This window comes from Anopheles coustani, chromosome 2, assembly GCF_943734705.1.
Source record: "Anopheles coustani chromosome 2, idAnoCousDA_361_x.2, whole genome shotgun sequence".
NCBI lineage: Eukaryota > Metazoa > Arthropoda > Insecta > Diptera > Culicidae > Anopheles > Anopheles coustani.
Genome location: NC_071289.1, coordinates 5,687,044 through 5,709,597, shown reverse-complemented (window position 1 = coordinate 5,709,597; position 22,554 = coordinate 5,687,044). Strand labels below are relative to the sequence as shown.

The following is a 22,554-nucleotide window of genomic DNA, read 5'->3' as shown; positions in this document are numbered from 1 at the left end:
TTCTGATTATTATTTTACAACATTATGAATATTAGTAAAAATGAATAGTAAATACACTTCCAGTTGTCCTGTTTTTTTATCAGTCACAAGAAAAAGGTTTAAACTAAACTACAATACATTCTAGCAATAATGGACCCAACACGTGGGTGCAACAGCACTACACGTGGAGTCTAGACATTTCGTACCATTTGCCTTTACCTTTCGCTGAACGAAATGAAGAATATCTAGCGCAACCGGAAAACGAGAAGTAGTCAAGTATGTTCATCCACCGTTGAGAAAAGTGTCGAGCAAAAACCAAAGTAGGAGAAATGATTTAGCACGAGGCATTCTGGTATCCGTTGATTGTGGCAGTAAAACTGCAAAACGGCATGACGAATAGTTCGGGCAATGTGCGAATAAAATATACTCACGTATTCAGCAGCATAACAACATACCTGTGACAGTATTTGTAAAAAAATAAATCCAACCGTAGACTAGAGATGTTTCAAAACATTCAAGTAGCGCAAGAAAAAGGAACCTATAACGATCTCAAATAACTTCCTCGAATTGATGGATAGATAAAGATGTCGCATTACGTCATGCTGCCACACCATTATTTACGTTACATTCAAATGGGATACATTCTCATGATGAGATTGGTTCGACTTCATATCAACCCGATGTGTACGGTACTTGTGCAATATACGCTCCTCAAACCCAACGCTCAACCGAGGACCGCCACGAATAACGGGGAAACGATACTGTTGTAAATAATGACATCTAAATCAGTGGATAACGCAAAGTAATGCTCTTCCCAAAAGTCCTTGCTCACACAAAGTACGCGCGAAAAAAGTAAGAGAAAATACATGAACATAGGTGAACACCTTAAATATTCACTTGAAAAAGGGAAAATGTATCTCCATACACCCGACATAATTATCGTTAAACGAGTAGTGGGGAGAAATGAAACCAAAATGGCAACCGAAGAAAAATCAAACGATCGGCAAAAGCGATCCAAACAGCAAGTTAAATATTTACAAAAACAAAAAACAAACCAACAACAAAAACCCCTACCTTTCTTCTTCTCGATAGCCTGAAGAGTTACTCTCTAGACAGTGAAGCCAATAATAAATAAGTTATATCTAAAAACAAACGTAAGTAATCGTAAGCGAACAGTCAAAAGAACAAAAATAGTACAGTGCAGCAAAGTGAAGTAAGACAACCAAAAATGGATACTACTGCGAGTTCAATAAAGAAAGATATTTTAAATTCATGACAAACATACAAAACGTTTTTCATTGGTTTTCCTAACGCCGATTCTGCATTCCATTGGGTGGATGGAATCTATTACGAAGGTTGATCACGTTTCAATCGATCCATTACGGCGCCGTGTTTAATTTTAATTGATCTTCTCTTCTGACGACCCACAAAAGGAGGTAAGTGAAGGAATTCTCCATTATTCTACGATTGCATTGCACATACGGCACATAAAGCTCAACATTGCTGAATGTTTTATTTCAACACAAAGCTGGTCAATCATTTTCGACTCGGTTAGTGGCATTCATATTTTCATGTTTGTTGCTTCTGACAAGAAACACGTGGTGATGTTGTTTTGTGCACCGGAATACAACCCTTTCGAAAATGTCACCACGGATGATTAGTCATCGGTTACTCAACTGGCCGAACGGACGGAACGCCCATACCCGCATGTTTGCTTAGATAGATGCGCGAAAATAGCATGCGCACAAAGAGCAGAGAGTCCCACAATGAGAGCGATGGAGCAATAGAGTGAGCAATGGATATTTTTGTTAATTTGCGAACGATCGACCGTAGTTTGAAAACAGTAAGATCATTTGGGATATAACACCGAAATTTTAATAATCCAAACCACAAAGTTTACAATTAATATCCACGGGTTCAAGTGTTAGAAGTCCAGCTTCACAGATGTCCAATGTGGTCCATTAAAAATAAAACCACGGTCCTCGCTCGAGAGAAACCCGTGGGGCTAATTAGAACCGCGCGCGCAATCACCCCCCGATACACACAACCACACACAAACACGTGCCGGGAGAACGTTCTTCTGCGAGAGATCAACGGCATTTTCGTGGCGTGCGCGATCCGGCGAACTCGCGGCCTCAGTTACTCGACACCACTCCGACACGATACACACGCACCGTTTCGAAATTCCGTCACGAGATCCGTCAGCGCGCGCGCCTTCGATCGGCCGGTCCCGATTGCTTGCGCACCCCGAGTGACAGACCAGTGAAATTAGTAGTATTTACGGCGGGCGGGGTGGCATTAAAAAAAAGTATATAGAGATACCGCGCGGAAGTCCCCACCACCACCACCACCACCGCTTTGGTGAGCCTTTGCTCGGTAAGCAAAAACGTGGAGAAAATTGTGAGGAAAACAAACCACGTGCAAAAATGGTCACGAATCGGTATTCTTACAAAATGCAATCAAAGGAAGCAGCATCGAATTCCGTTCCTCTTCTTTCCAACAGTGCGACACGAAGTTTTGTGCGACAATTGTGAGCAGAAATTCGCGCACGCACGCATACCGTCGATGCTGTGGGGGAATGAAAAACCCACACGGATGCAGAATCCGCGGGTTGCAGTGGCATACTATGTTTTTTCCTGTGCTAGTAAAAAATCATGCATAGAAATAATTTAGTGAAAAATTGATCAGGATTGTTTTACCCCCAAAAAATAATCGCTAAAAAGTAATTAAAAAATGTGTAAATCTACAAAAATGTACCGTGTTGCGATTACGAGTGATAAAACGAAAATTTAAATGAATTAGTCACCACATTCGCGGTAAATTCCGGTGAATCAAACGGTTCCCCCAACGACGGTGACATCGACTGCCGAAAAGCAAACATTGGATGCTGGGAAGAGAGAAAGAGAGAGAGAGCGTGTAGTAGTGTGGCAGTTGCACTCGCGGGTTTCTGTTAGTGAATAAATTTTATTTTATTTTTCTCCTCCCTATCTCTTGTACACACCATCTTGCAGTGGGTGGTGAAGACAAGGAAGAACATACCATAATTTACGGTTGCACGCCTGTTATCATGTTGGAGATAATTGCAAAGATAGAAGTGGTAGGTCCGTATCGTGCCGAAAAGTGCCATACTCCACATCTGCGCATCGGGTAGAATCATCAAAAATTTCCCTCCTGACGTGTTTTCGATACGCGCACACGTCTTCTTCGACGTCAGCCGCAATTCGGCCGAGGAGAGCACGGAGTTGATCTACGGCACTACGGCCGTTTGGTCGCTAATAATAACCGCGCACTGTTGACGCCCCGGTTCCGAGCGGCCAGAATGTACACTTCCTCGGTGAAGTAAACCGATCCGCGGGGAGAATACGCACACCGGTGATCGGCGGCGATGGGAGGGCAAGATCGATCGATCAGGAAGTGTTGTTGTTTGCCGCACCCGATCGAGGAACATCGACAAACCCCGGGGGGAAACCAGATACATCGAGACACAACACCGAGGGAAAGAAACTCATCCCCCGCTTTCACCTTACCTCCGCCGGATCAGCTGGCATCTCTGCGCTTCTGGCCTTCCGCGGGGCATGATGTCATCCGGCGTGGTAGTAGTGGTGGTAGTAGAAAAAGCGGCTTGGCCCAAGTGCACGCGACCGACCGACCGACCGATTTCGATTCGCTTTCGTAGATGACGCGCGAGCTCAGGATGAGCTACTTGGCGTTCAAAGTGGATCTAATTAAGAATCACCACCGCAGATGCCGTTTGCCGATGTTTTGGTTGGTTACTCCAATTGGATGTACTTTGAGCGGATGAGTCGTGCTTTGCAGAGAGATGGTTCTAGTCGTTTGCACATAAAACCCAACCTTACATCTAAGTAGGTTACAAAACGGTTGCTCCGTCGTTGAAATCGGTGTTTGCTGTGTTTATCCTGTAAGCCATTTTTGCTTAAAGGTGTTCGAAACCGCGGGTCTCAAACGGATCCAGAAATAATCTCGAATTGGTAAACAAACGTCGCGGGGCGAGAAAACCGAATCTTTCATCGGGCGTGTTGAGCATAGCGCGTTGATCCAGTGCATCAAACGAAAACATTCTAACGAACCCTCCCAACCACTATCTACACCAAAAAAGGGGGAATTGTTTTGACAACCTAAGGAAGTTCGATGGATGATCTTGTTTGTAGAAGCGATCGTTTGATGCAGGTTAGAATAGGCTCAATTAACTTTCCAACATGATCGATTCAGTCCAACAAATTGGTTTTTAATTTTAAAATAAACTCCAAGAGATTGATGATTCAATAATTTTAATCTTAAAAACCGATGAAAATTAAGATTAAGTTTTCTTATATCTCTGAAATGTTATTTGATTCGATAAAAGATTTTTTTTTGCTAATTTATCATATCCGCCATAGTGTTTAGTCAATAAATCTATTTTATTGATTCATTTATATTTTGTATGTTACGATAAAACAAAATTGCAGTGAAAATTATAAAAAAATCCTGTTCGAATAAATATTGGACTTAAGAAAGTAAGAAAATTAACGAAAGTTATTTTTCTTCAAATTATCAAATTAGAGATCATATTTCCAAGAAACATTGACCAACTGCGTTTCTAAGACAAACGGATTGCATTCACAACCACTAGCTGGCATTCGATCAACCACATCGGCCACCTTGAATCAATTCAGCATAGGCCTTTTAACACCTACGGACAGGTGACAACTGTTTACAAAATCCACGACGGTTGGCGTCCTTCGTCATGCCAAGCACCAGTTGCGTTGCATTTAATCGCATTGTGACGTCGATCGCGTACTTGATGTCGTCTTACTGCATTTACAGCTGCAGCATCGTGGCTTGCCCAACCAATCTGTCCTCCTACGCGCAACGGTGTTGAAATGTGTGGTGCGCATTTGCCTCGCGATCGAACCCAAACGAGAGAAACAGAGTTAGTTAGCACGGTCAAACACACGGTTCAAGTTCAATGAAAGACCAGAAGGATACAAAATACCGAAAAGAGTGTTGTGAACTTGTGGCACAAAATATTTGCAAACCATGAGGGGCCTCCATCGGGGCACGTGGGTGTAATCGAAAAACACACAAACAGAAACGACACAACGATCAAATTATTACACGATTACGGTAGAAAATCTTGGGGAAGAAAACCCCAGAAATCGCGAAGAGCGCGTGTGCGACGGCGGTTTTGGGGAATGGGTATATTTTTGAATAGTATTTATTTCTGCTTCCGGAGCGGGCCCACCACCGTCGCCATGTCGCTGCTCCCCAGCACGATGACGTAATCCGCGATCGCGCGCCGTCCGAAGGAGAAGAAGAAACGGCGAGAGAATAGCGCTTCGGCTTTGGTTCCGTTCGGGGCGTATGCAAATGGCTCATCCGTCCGTCTGGGAATGGAGCTAGGTGGGAAGTTGTAACATGAATATTTCATATGCACGCCCGACCGCCCATTGGATGTCGGAATTGCCCAGCGAAGATTTGCTTGACAAGCCGTAAACGGCTCATAGAGCTACGATACAACAACATGTCAATATTCTATCGCTTCCATTATTTACCTCCATTGCTAACGATCCGTTTCCTTCCGGCACGGGCAGTATTTTCTCGAAACAATCGAACGAAATCATGAGCCCTTCATCGGTGTAACGCATTGACTGTGCGCAACCGGGCGAGTTGGTGAATAATCAAGCCGGTTTTCCCTGAAAGTGGCCGAAACGAAACATAGACTACCGACGAACAGATACGAAAGATAAAAAGCTTACCGGGCTTAAAGTTAACAAAGAAGCAACAGACGGCAACGACCATGGCTGATCAAAACGAAAGCAGCGGGACGAAGAAGAGCGTCAAAATTCAGGATTACATTTCGCCGGGAATCTCGCGGGAGCGAAGCTTCATACGCAATTCCAACCAGCAGGTAAGTTGGTGGTTTCGGGAAAGTAAAACAAGCTACCCTTCTTATCCTTACCATTTCTTTGCTAATCCAAACTGGTCACAATTGTAGCTAACTATAGAACCAAACCTTTTCTCTTTTCTTCTATGCTCGTGCTCGTCCTTTTGAAATTGAACATTTCTTATGTAGCAAATTTTTGAGGTAAAAAAGCGCCTTTTTCTAACGTTTTGCTTTTTTGCTTATTTTTTTCTGCTTTTTATCAATTGGTTTCTCAACTCTAATTTCTAGTAACGTTTTATAGCACTTCTGTTATTTTTTTTTCATTTTATCTTGTTTTGATTGGTTTCTGCAAACTACTAAAAACTGCCTTAGCCATCATTTAATTTCATATTATTTCATTTTAACGGCAGCGTTCTGTTACGTAACATTCTTCAAAAACAAATGCTTTATTCATAACCAAATTTATTCATAAACAAATGCTTACTAATGCAATTTAAATCCTCTCTAAGGATTCTTTCTGCAACAAGTGTTTTCGTTTCAATTGGAACTACACTTTACAAATATATTTTAATATACGAAATCTTTATACATTCCATCGGTGACCAGATCAACAACAGCAACAAACGGCGCAGTTTGGCGTTCGCCCAAAGCCAGGCTCACCAGCATGCCCAGCAACAGCTTCGTGGTAGGTTTGCTTAGTGAAAGATGAGCTACGTGGGGAATCAGTCGAATCCAAAACCCACTGAATTCCAACCTCTTATGTTTCTGTCCTCCCCCCTGTAGAGGGCCGCCTGGATGGGTTGCCGGGCATGAACAACAAGCTGAACGTGCACGCGCAAGAGTTTCAGATGAACAACCTACCGATGAATGATCACCGATTCCCGCTGCAGAGCACAAGGTAGGCGATGACGATCGTAGAGATGCCAAACGCAGTACTTTTGAACACCCTCCCGACTTCTCCACAGATCACTGAACATCTACAGTGGCGCCCTGCAGCACTCGAAATCGAACGTCACCCTGCCGATGGGAGGAATGCACGGACGGCAGCATCATCAGCTGCAGCTGGGCTCGATCGGAAGCCCCATCCAGCGAGGATCGCTCATTATGCCGGGCCATTCGCCGATGCATCACCACGGAGGGATGCCTCTGCAGCAGTCTCATATGCCGCTGGTGAACTCGCCTTCCAGCAGCAACATCCTGCACGTGAGTCGGTTTGGAGACAGTGGCCTCGAGTTCGATTAGTTTTGATTTTTGAGTGTGTTTTTGTTTTTTGAAAACTGTTTTGCCACAGATCGAACGCGATCTCTAGTGGTTTCATTGGATTCATAATGGCGCCGCACGGCTTACTTCGATAAGGAAAATAAAAGTGGTTCGGCAGGATTTACCAGAGTAGTAGGCGAGCTTCCTGTAAACAAGGAAGCATATGCTCGGGTGAATCCTGTATGACCGCCATCACCATTTTGCTCCCGCCTGATCCGCTTACCATCGCTCTCTCGTTTCTCGCCTCCAGTCTAGCGGACCGCGGGTCAAGTTCGCGCCGGAACCACTGGTTCACGCAACACCACACGCAAACAACAGCTACCAGAACAGCAACCCGCACACGAATCCGAGCGCCACCAACACCGGCGGCGGCGGAAACACTACTCAACTAAATGTTGCCCCTTTGCAGCGCTCGAAGTCACTCTCGTCGGCCGACACGTTGACGCGCGGCCTGGCCAGCCTGGGACTGGGCGTCGGGGCGGAGGCGAACGACATCGGCATGTTCCCGCCGGAGGTGCACGCCGCCATCAACAAGGCGATCGACGATCCGAACCAGCTGAACGCCCGCTGTCTGATGGATCTCGCCACTCAGCTGCTCCATCGTGCCGTCGATGGACGACGGTAGGAATTCGATCGTAACCATCTTCAGGAGATATCCTGCTCCAATTCTATCGAAATCTCTTCTCCTTCCTTTTGCAGCTACTCCCTTCCGATATCGCGCCTTTGCATTTCGATCATCGCCAAGGAGAAGAAGGAAACGTTCCTGGAGGCCCTTCTCAACACCTGCCGCCAGTGGTACCAGGAGCGGGACAAGGTGCTCGGTATCTTGCAGAACGCGAAGAATCCGTCCCGGCCACGCTTCACCTCGTTCATGGCGTTCCTCACCGAGATGTTCTGTCAGCTGAAGCGCCGCCAGTTGCAGCTGCGCACCGAGTGTGACGGTGTGCCGCCGCCGCTAGTGCTCCTCACGGTGCTGGGCAAGTGCTGTGAGGATTGCGTCCGGCCGCCAGTTCGATCGCTTTCGGAGGTACTTACTACAGCTTAAGATCTAAGAAAAACCTATCGAAGATCAAACGGCAAGGTGGATTTTTGAAATTTCCTGCTTCAATTCGATTAGATATAGAAGAATGAAAAAGAGTAACTAAGAATCTCCAGTATTAAAGGAATCTCTAGTAAATACAAAAAAAATATGACCAAATCAAAACAATTCAATTAAAGCCACATTTTGAACTCGCAACATAATTTAAACCAAGATCTTACTTTAGAGATTTGGTATGTCCTAAATTATAACTATTCAAAAGAACTACATATTGAACTGAAAGTAATATGAAGCAAGTAAGTAATAAAAAAGAGTTATTAAGAATCTCCAGTATTAAAGAAACCTGTAGAAAAAGCTAAGAAAACATTACCAAATCTAAACAATACAATGAAAGCTACATTTTGAACTCGCAACACGATTGAAGCTAAGATCTAACTTTAGAGATTTTGTATGTCCTAAATTATAACTATTCAAAAGAACTACATTTTGAACTGAAAATAATCTCTCCTATTCTACCAATCCATTGTAGATCGAATGTTTGTTCTTCGTGCTGACTTGCATCGGTCGCGATCTGGAGACGCACCTTCCGCAACAACTCGAGTCCCTCTTGGCCGGCGTCCGCGATGCGTTCCTCAACTCGGCCGCCTCAGCTCCGGCCATCCGGCGCACGTTGCTCCAGTTGATCGAGCTCCAGGCGTCCCACTGGCAGCTACCCGGGAACACCGTCCTCTACTACTACCCCTCGTCGAAGTAGGACGACGCACAGCTGCTCGACAGCAAATTCGTATCCCTTTTTTTCTAGTTTCTTGTTTCATGATGGACTGCAAGTCTGGTACCGCCACCGGAAAGGGGGGGTAGCTTCTTGAAAGCTACGCAAAAAAGCCGCGAAAAACCGACTCCCAATGATGCGCGCTCGTCGACGACGAAAGACGAATCGAAACGGGGGGTGGAATGGAAATGGAAGTGGCCGTGGCCGAACGAAAAACCAGTGGCACACGTGCACTGCACTCGAAGAAAAAACCTCACATCAAACGCGTACGAAACACAAGGCGATGGCGAAATGGAATCGCCAGTGTTTGAAAACCCAACTACGAAGCAGCGATCAGACTACATTCCATCCAAGTTTGTTGCAGACACACAAAAAAAAGGATTATTAATCTAAAAACATGAAAACAAACAAACAAACGACGAGCGCCCGCTGATTGGACAACAAACGGCGGTTAAGCTAATTGACGACGATCAGGGACGATCCCTTTACTAACTTACTTCTATTACGTAGATCACTTTTTATTTTAATTTATCAACTCATTTACCCCAGATTTAACGTCATTTAGTTTCTTTTACATTTCTGTAACAATTTTTACCATCAACGTGGTATGTAAAACTACTTTTACTTCTGTTCCAACGTGACAGAATACGAAACGCGAACACTGTGCTCGTCTAATCAGCATATTACGAAACGATTGATTACGAACCTTTCTTTAGTTTTTTTTTTTTGTAACTGTTTGTTAGCATACTCTCGTAATGAGCGTAAGTGGAGTGACTCACTTGACCAGGCAACCGGGCAATGACAACCTGGGGCTTTTGAGTGAGTGAGCCTTACATAGGGCTGGGTTTTTGCGATCACGAATGTAATCACGCCATCGAGCAGTAGCTCTCATTAGTGCCATCCGATTGCGAAACAACCGCACAAAACGAGTGATCGGATAAGAAACATAGGGCGGTATCCTTTCTAAGGATACAAAAAAGATATTAAAACACAAACATTTTAGCCACACAAAAAGAGATGAAAACATAATGTTACTAGTCATAGCGCAACCAGGGAGAAAACCGAAAGTGTTATGTTCGCACATATGGAATGCAACTGCATTCGAGTACGGCAAATCGGCAAAGAACCGAGACTGAGAGGCACATCACCGGCACGTGTTGGTGAACGATAAATATTGAAGGAAAGGAATAATGAATCCTTATAAGTTTTTTTTTGTTTCTTTAATTCATAATCCTGTAAGGCAGGGAGGAAATGTGGCATACACTTATTTATTCGTTAGTCAAGTCAAGCAACTATTCAAGTGCGTAGTACGTTTTAGGCATGAATGTCCACTGCACGTCGCTTATAGTAGTTAAGATGTTTTTTTTGTTTTTAGTGTAAACAATGTCAATCAAAGTTGTTCATACCATTTATATACTATAAACGGGAAATATATCCAACCAACAAACCACAAAGCTTGCATTAAATGTCTCGGAAAGAACATTTGCTTGATATGAAGTACAACGTGTAACACTAAACGTCCTTATGTAGTAATTTGGCATCTAAATAGATACAATATAGTTTAACAAATGCGTAATCAGTGCTGCTTTTTCATGATCAAACATTATACTTGAATGATTATATGTTACATTCTATACAACTTGCTTATCGTTCCATTAACTTGCTATGCTAACACATTTTCAACAACAATCAATTTATTTTCGTTTTAGAAATTATCCAACCAAATGCATAGGGTAATTTCTACAACCATTATCTCTTGCGTCTACTGTAATAAAGATAAGTGACGTATCTTTTTTCTGCACCATTCAAAGCGCCTCTAACGAGCTCTAATAAGCTTTAGTAGTACATCATTTATGTTGCAGGAAGCAGGAAGTGTCCGTTTTTTCTTTCGTCTAATTTTAATGGCACCAAGGAAATTGAACGCGAGAAGCGGTCCCACCCACGGCGGCGGCAAATAAAATAAACCCTCCGACAGTAATATTACACACGGCAGCACACAACTTCATTGCGCAATGGTGTACGAGTTCCACCCTGTCGTCTTGAGGAAAAGAAAAAAAAAGCACCGCGAGTAAAATACGACGTGAAGCAGTGCAAACATGGCAGGTAACATTGTGAGCCACCCTGGAGGGTCCGTGGAGGGCCAGGAGGAAAAGCGGAAAAATCCCATCCATCCAAATGCATGCACTGCTCCCCCGCCCCACCCCTTCCCTTGTCGATTGTGTCTTCGGCTTTGGTCTTCGGTACGCACAATGCGTTAGCATGCAGGTTGTGGTTTTGTTGTGCACACATAATTGAATTGGGAAGTGCAGTGGCGGCTCCGATGGATAAACATGGTGATTACTACCACACTCTCTGCTGCTGGAGGAAGCCTCGGAAGGCTGCTCCCAATACGTAACGCGAGTCTTGAGGTGCAAAAAATGTATTGTACGCATGCAATCGTGTATTTGCATTGCCGTTCCTGGTGTTTTCGGTTTCTTGCTTTGCCTTGCACGATGCACACGCATTTTCTTATCGTGCGTCGTGATTGTGAGCGGATGAACCCTATTTTCATCAGTTTCCCCTCTTAAAAAGCGCATACTTCGATCGATCCCTTACCGATCATACTGATGAATGAAAAAAGAGATCTTCTATGCATTTTCTCTCTCTCTTGTATCTGTTTTCCAGTCGCTTACGCTGAAACGGAGGGTGGTACGAATCCCGTCCGAGTTTTCCCAGCAGATCAAGCACGCTTATAAATCGCTCACTCTTATCAAACTTTTGGCCAGCGATTGATGCTTGGAAATGTAACCTAGTAGCCCGTGTGTTTGTCGAGTTGGTTATACGTAACATTACGGAAATGGATGTTCCTAGCTTGATGGAATGTAACTTATTTATATGCAAATTTATTTTCCATATTTTATGATAGACTTTTTACATCACATAAGCTGTAAAAACGATACAAATAGAAAGCTAATATTAAGAATCGTTGCATTACAATATGTATCGAAATAATAATTATTTATTCGCACTCAACTAATGAGCAGTTCAAAGGAAAATGAAGCTACTTGGATCCTACTTGTAGCAATCACAATCAGTAAAATACAAAGTAAGAAAACCAAAACACCCAACACGATACGTGTGCAGCAATTTCTTTGAAATTAAGGTTCATTTGTATGTTACGATCGGCTAATAACACGTGAATCGTTATGAGCGAATGTATGAATGTATGAATTATGTTTTAAAATATAGCCGTACCTCACCCCACAAACACACGCTGGCAATCAAACAACAAACCGACCAACATCAAACAATTCGAAAGAGAAGAGGCGAAACCAACCGACAGGAAGTTGGTCCCGGGCACGAACAACATTAGCTGGAGGAAATATTTTATTTTCCAGTGAATTCGATATTGAATCGTTTGAACATGCTGATTTTCCAAACGCACCTACGCAACACACCTCCGGTCGAACGCGATTGGAAAATGTTTTCCGAAGGCTTTTCCAACTGCAGACTACACCGGTAATGTCTCCCTGGTGCCCGTTTTGCCATTCATTTTCTCCATTTCCACGCTGCTGCTGAAGCGACGGCCTTGCCATCCTTTGACCATTTCGCTGCTTTGGTTCGAAATTTTCAACGAAGTTGTTATCCACCACCGGATCGGCGGAAAGTTTATCGAACTGTGCACAAATCTTGGCGCGCAATAATGCACACACGAACACGGGTGGGCAAGGTGGCGTTTTCGGGGTGCTTGTGGTAAATGGCGCGGCAAGCTTGAATTTCCACGACAGCGTGAGGGCGCTCCGACAGTTGAAGTTAATTTTTCTGTCACGAATTGGCGCGGTGGATGGGAGCGGGGGAGTTCACGCAAACGGGCGGGCGAATGCACGAGATTACTGCGGGCATTTATGTTTAGCAGACCACCGGAACGCAACGGCGTTTTGGGGGGCATTTGAACGAGTAACATTAAAAAAATATCTTCAAAAACCCTTTTTAGATCGTTTGGAAACTTCTCAATTACAAAATTACGAATGAATGAAGGGCTTTAGCAGATGAAAAATAATATGAAACATTGAACAAAACCAGCAACAATAAATGTAAAAATTGAGAAGGATAAAATGAAACAGTATTTCTATGTATCATCAATTTGATACACAGGAGCGTATGGATATTGCAAGTAAATATTTAAAAAAGCTAGGCCACTTAAACAAATATAAAAATTTTAAACGTTATCTGACAATAAAACAAAATTGATCAATAAATTGATTGAAGAAGGTTATCCACAACCCTCAAGGTATAGGTGACCGGCCATCACAGACACACTCCAGTCCTTAATGAACCTTTTCTATACTCTTTTGCTCTCTTCCCCCCTCCAACATACTGGCTCTATCCGCATACTTTCGTCCCCCAAAACGCATGTGGGCGCCCTCAGTTATGCTACCCGTTGTATTTTCCTTGCTGATTATTTTTCGTTCGCCTCCGTTACCGGCGTTGTTAGTGATGTAGTTCGTGTGTCGTGCATTCGTGCATTTCCTCCTCGTGCATGTTGTTGCAGTGCCGACCGAAAAACCCCTTGCACGGTGCACGCGACGACGCGATGAAAAACGAAAACAAAAGAAAGTACGCGCGGTTCGTGTGAAAAACTTCCAGCATCATACACACACCGAAGGGGCGCTGACAGCCACATGTAACCGGTGGGTGGAAATGTAGGAAAAGAAAAGCGAAAGTACGCGGACCGCTGGCGCACGGGCAATGGCAAGACGTGTTAGGTGGGTTTCCCTGCTAACGTGCGCGTTTAATTGGCGCTAAAATTAGGCGAAGCCTTTTACTTGAGCGTGATAGCAATAACGCTTTTCCTCCGCGCGTCCCTCGGCTCCCACAAGCCCGAGAGTGCGGAAAACATAGCGCGACGATCCGGCCACAGCCCTTTAGTGTATGGCCACCGTCCTCCCCCTCCCGACCCGACCAATCGCCTTTGGGTGAAAAGTCTAGTGCGCATCGAAATTGTTCCAGTGCACAGGGAAAACTCCCTTCCATCGCCGGAAAATTCCAAAACGTGGTTCGCTGTGGTGGGAGGATGAGCCGTTTGACGGCGGAGGCCAAAACCCCATCGGATACGGTTGGGCTGGTTAATTAATATATAAAAAGGCTTGCAGCAGCGGAACATTCAACCAGTAAACTTTGTACTCTCCGTCCATCCATAAGTGTATCGAAATGAAGTTTACGGTAAGGATCCGTTCCGAAGTGTTATCGTTCAACCAAAAACCAGCCAGTGCTTTGTGTATGCAATTACAAGGACATGGAATAATGTGTATTACGCAAAAGTTCAAAAACATTCAGCTAAAGTGAGACAAACCCAAAATTTGCCAAAAACAGTTAAAACAGTTTAAAAATATTAACGCAATGAACGTTAATAATGGCGGTGATCGACAGTTTCTAAGAAACTTTTCTTAGCAGAAGCACTTTGTGATCGTTTGGAAATATGTGACCATGTGTAACTCTGACATTTTTAACATAATGTTTCTAAAAAGAACTGAAAAATTAACAGAAGAGAAAAGTTAAATACTGTTTAGTACTTGAAAGTGAAATATTTAAAACAATCTGAACCTCTTCGTGGAAAATCCCGAAAAAAAAGTGAAGTGAATTATGAAATCTAAAAGAACGAAAAAAGAATAATGCAAAATGCACATTTGTTCGATAGAAACTATAGAAAGTGACTTTATACAAAAGATCAAAGTTCTAGTGAACATACAAAAGCAAACATTATATTTCATCTGATGGCATTAGAATTTTCTTGATAAAAAATTTAAAAATCCCTTAATTTTGTCTATTAAATCCTGACTTTTGTCCTTTTTGGCTTTGTGTACTTGGCACAGATACTGGTGGCATCGGTGGCTGTCGTCATCTCGGCAGCACTGGCGCTGGAGTTCGAAAGCAGAAAGCTGCATCCGGGAGCGAATGGGGGCGAGGAGGGAGGGCACCTGTCGATGCTGGAGCAGACACCGGCCGAGGATCGCCAGTGGCAGGCGGTGAAGAAGCACGAGAAGCGCCAGACGGGCAAGAAGATTCACATCTTCCTCGGCAAGCCAAAGGGCAAGAAGCCGAAGAAGCACGCGGCTGGCGAGGGCGAGACGGAAACGCAGACGCGCAAGACGCCCGAGCTGACGACCCGCTCGGACAAGGGCGTGATCGATACGACGTCGGACGCGCCGGATGCGGCCGTCGGCGAGAGCCAGCACTACGAGATCGGCGAGCATAACATCGTGAAGGAGAAGATCAAGATCAAGCACCATCACCATCACCATCACCACAACCACGTGAAGACGGTGGTCAAGAAGGAGCCGTACCCGGTGGAGAAGGTCGTCCAGGTGCCGGTGGAGAAGATCGTGCACGTCCCGAAACCGTACCCGGTCGAGAAGGTCGTCGAAAAGGTGGTACACGTGCCGGTGGAGAAGATCGTGCACGTCCCCAAACCGTACCCGGTGGAGAAGATCGTCGAGAAGGTGGTGCACGTTCCGAAGCCCTACCCGGTGGAGAAGATCGTCGAGAAACCGGTGCACGTACCGAAGCCGTACCCGGTCGAGGTGAAGGTGCCATATCCGGTGGAGAAGATCGTCCACGTCGACAAACCGTACCCGGTGGAGAAGATCGTCGAGAAGATCGTCCACGTACCGAAGCCATACCCGGTGTACAAGCAGGTCCAAGTGCCCGTCCCCGTCGAGGTGAAGGTACCGTACGAAGTGCCGAAGCCCGTCCCGTACCCAGTGGAGAAGAAAGTGCCCTATCCGGTGGAAGTAAAAGTTCCGGTCGAAGTCGAGCGCAAGGTGCCCGTTCCGGTGAAGGTTGAGGTCGAGAAGAAGGTCCCGTACCCGGTGAAGGTGTACGTGCCGCAACCGTACCCGGTGGAGAAGAAGGTGCCCTATCCAGTTCCGGTCAAGTCGGGCTCATCGTTCCCGTTCCCCTTCGACAAGGACGTGACGAGCTACTCGAACTCCCAGTTTCATCCGTTTGAATCGCAGCACCACGAAGAGTACGCCGGCTCGGAGGACAACTATCGTCGTGCGGCCAAGACGGGCTACAAGAAGGGTAAGGGTAAGAAGTCGAAGAAAACCGACCAGCAGTCCCAGCAGGAGCAGCAAAAGCAACAACAGCACCAGCAGCAACAGCAGCAGCAGCAGCATCAATCGAGTGCCCCGGTCACGGAGGACCACAGCGAGGGACAGACGGGCTTGGGAGCGTCCTACTCGTCGCTTAGCACCGGCACCGACCATGGCGCCCACTACACCCAGACCACCATCTTCCATGGCGACTCCGGACACCACGCACAGTCACAGCAACAGCAACAGCAGCAGCAGCATTCTCACCAATCTCTTCTACAGCAGCACCAGGATCAGTTGCAGCAGTACCATCAGCAGCAGCAGCAGCAGCAGCAACAGCAACAGCAACAGCAGCAGTTCCACCTGCAACAGCAGCAGCAACAGTACGGTAACCAAGATCAGAACAGCTTCTTCAACCAGCAGCTAGTCCACTACAGCCAGCAGCCCAAGTACGGGCCGTCCACTTTCCCGGGACAATCCTCCTCCCAAGGGTCGTCCGACTACGGTTCGGCACCTCAGTCTACCGGACAGGAGTACGGCAGCCACCATCAGTACGGTAGCTCCGATCATTACCATGGATCTGGCTCGAACCAGCAGGAAGTGATCGTTACTCCACCGTCCGGTGCCGGGGCTGGCTCCGGATTCGGTCATCAACCGGCCACGTACGGTCTAACGGCTCCATCGAACCCGGGCGGTAGCTTCCAGCTCGATTCCCAGCCACAGCCCTTCCAGCTGCTTCAATTTGCGCCCTTCCAGTACCAAACGCCAACCGGATTCTCTCTGCCAACTGCCAGATAGGAAGACACTAGAAGGGAGATGGATAAGTTGAGCTTCTAATTTAGTCGGCATTATGGCGCGTCTTGTTATACATGCCCCGAAAAAGAGACTGACACCGACGTCATCTCTGACGATGATGACGATGACGACGACGACGACGACGACTACTTGGATGGACAGGAGTGAGGAACAAGTGCCGCACCATCGATCCCCAACACGGATTGATGTTACATCCGGGGAACGGGGTGTTCTAGATTGAGATTGTTTGTTTGTTTGTATATCTTTTTGTTTTAATTAATCGTTGATTTATGCAAATTGTAAAGCCGCCTCGATTCGGGGCCACGGATGGAGGGCTGTTTTTGTGAAACAGACCCGTCGTCTTCGGGTGGTCCTGGAATCCCATTTTTCCCCACCAAAAAAACTAAGGCCCCTAAACGCAGGCAAACCATCCCCCGCCGCATTCGCTGGAATGCCCATATTAGCTAGCTGGTTAAGAGGAGTGAGGAAATGAAGATGATAAGGAGACCCCGGTTGACCCCGACACGGAATGATAAAATTAAATCCTCGATACGTGTACGTTGTAAGAAATGTATGTTCGTCGTCGGTTTAGGCCAAGGCTTTCTTGCCCGTTAGTTTTGAGCGGAGTGCATTGGAAATTCTTATCATTGGAATTTTGGGCCGTATTATTGTACATATTATTCTTCCTTCTGTTGAAGACACTGTACGCTGCGCAGTAGAACCGATGCTATTGTTGCAAAATAAAATGTAAAAACCCACACATAAACCCGGTGTTAATTTCCTATATGACAACATTCTTCATATTTCAAATTTTAAAATTCATGGCCAACCTTTCCAAAGCATCCACTTTTCAAAATGGTTCCATGAAACATAAAAAAAACTTTTGAATGTAATCAAAATTTGAAATTTTCCGTGATAACAGTTGCTATTCATTAAATTGCATTTATGCCTGAAATTAAATGCTTTTGTTTTTAAAGGCTAATATACTATGCTTTAAATCACAATCATGGTCTTACTTAATTTGAAACTTTTCCATACAATCTGTTTCGTAAATCGTTTTGAAAATTAAAATGTTTTACTTTGAAGAGCTAGTACTTCATAATAATAAACTAATAAACTAACTCACTTCAACAAATAACAAACATTAAACACGTGCCGTGTACGCGTGGTGAAGGAAAGGTATGGTTTATTATAAGAGTTTTTAAATATATCATACAAAAATATTATTTCTTTTCTTCTTCTTCGAATGGAGTGTGTGCTTTTTTACTCTGTTACAGGCGTCGATTGTTTTTAAACAACGATAATACGAATGATAGTTGATTTATATGTTTCGGTACTCTGTTAATAATTACGTTTCGCATACTTTTTAATAGAAACAACTAAGATCTTCGATTCTTTGCACACAAATCACCGTACCACCGGCCATTTACAAGCCTTTTCTTCTTCAGGTCTTCGTTGTGAGCTTTGTTACGTATGAACTAAGACGAAAGTACTTAATTATAGCATCTCTAATTATTAGAAGTAGTATTGACACTTCCGCCGAACTTCCTGGCGGCCATACACCACCAGGCGGACAACCTCTTTCGAAACCTAGAGTTAATATGCTGTACACCCTCTCTCTCACTCTCTCAGCGGGAACTAACCAATATAATACACGGAAGTGTTTTGCGTGTACTTTCTTATTTGGGATGAGTGCCGACCTCGGAGGGAGGAGGCTTTCTATTGAAATGAGGCAACATTTTCCTTTTTCTCTCACTTTCTTTTCCTTATTTCATCCGTAAGTGTGTGTTACAAGCTGCGTTCACTTTCTTTTTTTATATTTATAGTAATTTTTTACGATTTTTATGTCTGTTTTTTATCGATATCCTCTCATTTTTTAGGCAAATTGCTCAACAACGAAACATTCAAAAATACGAAACCATCAAAACCATGAAAGGAACAAAAGCTAAACTATGGTGCAAGAATCAAATGCAACGTAACACATCATAACATAAGGTGATCGTTCGATGGGCAAACTGAACTCCTGCGACGAAGCATTAAAGTATAACAACATTGAGCCACGGAGTGTGACGAGTTGAAAGACGTTGAACGGTCAACAAAAAGATATAACCCAACGGAATTTACGTTCGAACGTAAAGCTCTAACTAAGCGCGAAAGCTTTCTCAGATGAAACCGATTGTACGGTTTCTACTCCTGCTTCATGGCACCGAGCTCCTCGAACAGTTCCTGCAACCCGTCCGGACAGCGGCCAGCTTCCACCTCCAGCGCCCACGAGTACAGCTTCTCCAGCTCACGGCGCAGCTCGACAACGGCCTTCTCGCGATCGGTCACCAGTTCCTCGAGGTACTGATAGCGAAGTTTCTTACGGGCGCGACACTCACGAGCACTCTGCCGGCTACGTTCTGCTTGTTGGCGGCAGGGAGGAGGATAACAACAGCAATATTAATAGGAATAGACAGACATTTGGACAGTCCACCGTTTATAGGCGCACATGCAAAATACGTACCAAGTTTAGCTTTCATATCGATCTTCTCAATTGACACCTTACGACCAGGTTTGCGCCCTCGTTTGCCGCTTTCCTTGCGCTCCTAAAACACAAGAAAGTAATTATCATTTATTTAATAATAAAAGTTTACATTTCAATGGACAGTGTCATCAATAAAAATTATATTCAAACAATGACAAAAGTTGAACACCGAACACGCACGGAGATCCGCGGAAAAAGTGCATTCAACAAATGCATTGCGTGGCAAGGTCGCGCCTGCACACACGCTTCCCCCATATGCGAGCCTCCGTTTTTATCTCCCAAGTCTGGCTTGCTTGAACGGGGGGTTGTTTTTTTTTATTTGGGCTATTAATAAATCAACGCCACAAATGTCGACTCGGTGACAGGCGCGAAGAACCAGGTCTCCGCACTCGCGCATTCGTCCGATATGCTCTCCGTGAAAGTATCTCTTTCGCGTCCGCTTTTGGCGGACGATAACGACGTCACGGCTCGGCCATCCGCCGTCCGTGTCCCACGACTCCCTGCTGTGCGCCGGTCGTGCGCAAAACAACGGGACCAGTGCTAAGGTGTGCTACCTATCCTCAAAAGCGAGCAACGTTTGTTGATGCGTTCTACACGGGATGCCAGCGATGGTTTATTACGCATCGGCAAGCCCCGTTTCACGGACCGAGTGACGGACAATGTGTGTACTCATTTTTTCCCGTTTCCGTTCTTTTACGTTCCGATCAACAAGCGCCAAAAGATCAATGGATCTCGAGCTCGACCAACAACACCATGTATGTTTGCATGACGTTTTGCGACGTAATTTCGCACGCAGCCTCCGTGAACCCTTCGGGGGCAATACATTTAAAAAAAACGCCCGGATGGTAGGCGATATTTTACCAGTGAAAAGAGATATGATTAATGAGCACCGGAGACATGATTGCCTGTTACCAAGAGGAATATGAAGAACTTCTCTTTCAAATCGATTTTGCTGGAAAGAATATTCTTAGCAATCCTTGTTCCGGGAGTCATATCTTGCATCCTAGATTTTTTTTCCTCTTCACTAAACCGGTCACCTTCTACGCATTACACATTACGACGCAAAAAAGGAATTTGCTTCAAATGGGGGCATGTCTCTTCGTTACCTGTTCCTGGGGTTGTTAATCCGTCCGATATGTGAGTTCGCAACCTGGCCACACAGCACACACACACACACAAATTACTGGATAGCACTCGACGGGGGAATGCTTAGAAAAGGATAACCGTTCCGTGACGCACCGGTGAAAAGTCGGTGATGATATCGGTCGCTCCACACACGCACTGAGGACAGTGGACAAGGATTATGTGCCCCGACGGGTGTGTTTTGCTCACGTTCGATCCTTCCCTGACCCGCGAACGGTCCTTCGTGCGATCGCTTTCAAGCGCTACTGAAACCGCTTTCTTCCCACGACGCCAACGACGAACACGAGCCAAGCTAGAACGACCTACCAACCGTCCCCACGAGCGGTCCAACGGCAACAAAACGCTGCGCCATTCGCGAATCTGACTTCCCTCGCGTAGCCGGCAGTGAGGGGTTCATCGCCTGCTTCGAAACACAATACGCAATATACCGATGCTCTCGCGATGTTCCGCGAATTCTCGCGCTCTCTTCCTAGGGGGAGCATGATGCTCTCATGTCCCCATACTACGCAGTCATGCACCCCCCCCCATGATGAAGGGGGGTTGAATCACAAGGGGGTGGTCCCCAATGGGGGCCATTACAACATGTGCTGTCCTTTTTCCGTTTGGTAGACCAACGAGAAAAACAAATTCAGGCCATCGCATCACAGCAATCCGCGGCTTTGCTGATTAGGTTTCGTGCACAATGCTACCATAAAAACAAAAGTGATGATCAAAATAGTTTTATGTGTTGAAGCAATAACTCCATAAACGTGAAACCCTCTCAACGTATCGCTTCATTTAAAAAAGATACATTATTTACACGACGCACATGTTCATAGCTTTTCTTCTCAAAAAAATTGTAAATGGAACATCGTTACGTATTGCATAAGAACAAATCAATTAGATATCAAAGCCCAAGCCAAGCCACCAGAATTGCGTCGTAGAAGCTCGCACCCTCTTTATTCTATCAAGCGGTACGCATCATCCCTTCTTGAAAATTACGGTCCCTTCTTTTACAAACCCCTTCGGTTTAAATTTTGCTGCCGTAAAAACTCCGACGTAAACAACTTTTGTGCGCCCTTCTCACCAACACCAGCATGAAGAACTAGCAAAAATCATGACGAATGCATTATGACGTCATAATTTTAAACTGAATAGGAAATGTATATGAAATTGGTCAATATCGTTAGAAGGCAATTAAATACCGTTCTAATCATATCAAAAATCGATTTTTCAAATTAATTGTGTTGTGAATGTGTAACAAACCACATTTGCTATTTGCTAAAGCATCCACGCGAATGTGGAAATCAAAACAAACAGTTCGTGGATGTCGCCATCTTTGTTTTCAATATGCTCGCACTTCCGCGTAGATCAAAACAGATTGCATGTTCATCGTGGACGTGAAAAAGCACTTTACTTACCGTTTGATTCTGCTCCTCGGACATTGCTATTTCCTCGTAATCCATAGTTGAATAGAAGAAGACTCTTGGTTGCTACTAATATTTCCGAAAAGAATATGGCCTCGTGTTGCACCAATCTGGTTAACCTTCGCTTTCTATCCGATCCCTTAGCTGATTAAACTCTGACCGTTCTTCGAGGAGTAATGTTCCGTATTCAAACAAGTTTTTTTTTTTGGGAATCTGAGACACAATTCGTACAGAAACTTTTATTTGCACTTCACGCACCGAGTTGTTCACACAATGTGTTGTTCGCAATGTTGACTACGCGAGTAATCTGCTTTGTTTTGCAAAGTTCTCGTGGCAGCTAGTGTTGGGAGGATCGGAATCGGAAGATTCGAAGAGCCGATCCCTTGACGGATTCCATCGTTCATGTTCGCTCCGTGATAAAGCTGGAATTAAGAACAAAGCATTAACAAGAGTTGCTACACTATGTGGGCACAACAAATTCAATGTAAATTATAACTCAAATTTGTTCTAGAAACAAAAGAAGTGCCACTCTTCTCAGATAGACTGATGTGAAATATCGGGCCGTTTATATTTTCTGAGGAGAAGACCGCAACAAAATCTATTTCTTACGTAAAATCATACAATAGGTCATGGTATAAAAAATTGGGAATCGGATTTGTAGATCTGAATCTCAGTAAGG

At 44.8% G+C, this 22,554-nt stretch overlaps 3 protein-coding genes across 4 annotated transcripts; 2 read left to right on the top strand and 1 right to left on the bottom strand.

Moving 5' to 3' along the window:
• Positions 1-5,776: 5,776 nt before the first annotated feature.
• LOC131262891 (uncharacterized) lies at positions 5,777-10,379 on the top strand. Its single transcript, XM_058264982.1, has 7 exons — positions 5,777-5,887; positions 6,470-6,548; positions 6,647-6,761; positions 6,829-7,066; positions 7,374-7,744; positions 7,823-8,150; positions 8,692-10,379. The coding sequence occupies exons 1-7, from the start codon at positions 5,777-5,779 to the stop codon at positions 8,914-8,916; spliced, it is 1,467 nt and encodes a 488-aa protein (XP_058120965.1). The 3' UTR covers positions 8,917-10,379.
• A 3,742-nt stretch (positions 10,380-14,121) lies between these two features.
• On the top strand, positions 14,122-16,802 carry LOC131263911 (uncharacterized). The gene is made up of 2 exons (XM_058266190.1): positions 14,122-14,133; positions 14,784-16,802. Exons 1-2 carry the CDS (start codon positions 14,122-14,124, stop codon positions 16,800-16,802), a joined length of 2,031 nt encoding a protein of 676 aa, XP_058122173.1.
• A 1,157-nt stretch (positions 16,803-17,959) lies between these two features.
• LOC131267625 (REPTOR-binding partner) lies at positions 17,960-22,196 on the bottom strand. Of its 2 annotated transcripts, none has more exons than XM_058270545.1 (3): positions 21,870-22,196; positions 19,306-19,387; positions 17,960-19,204 (listed from the first exon to the last, which is right to left on the bottom strand). In XM_058270545.1, the coding sequence occupies exons 1-3, from the start codon at positions 21,912-21,914 to the stop codon at positions 18,987-18,989; spliced, it is 345 nt and encodes a 114-aa protein (XP_058126528.1). In that variant the 5' UTR covers positions 21,915-22,196; the 3' UTR covers positions 17,960-18,986. The 2 variants fall into 2 exon arrangements, with proteins under 2 accessions (XP_058126528.1, XP_058126529.1); XM_058270546.1 differs by having other exon boundaries at positions 17,960-19,201.
• Positions 22,197-22,554: the final 358 nt, after the last annotated feature.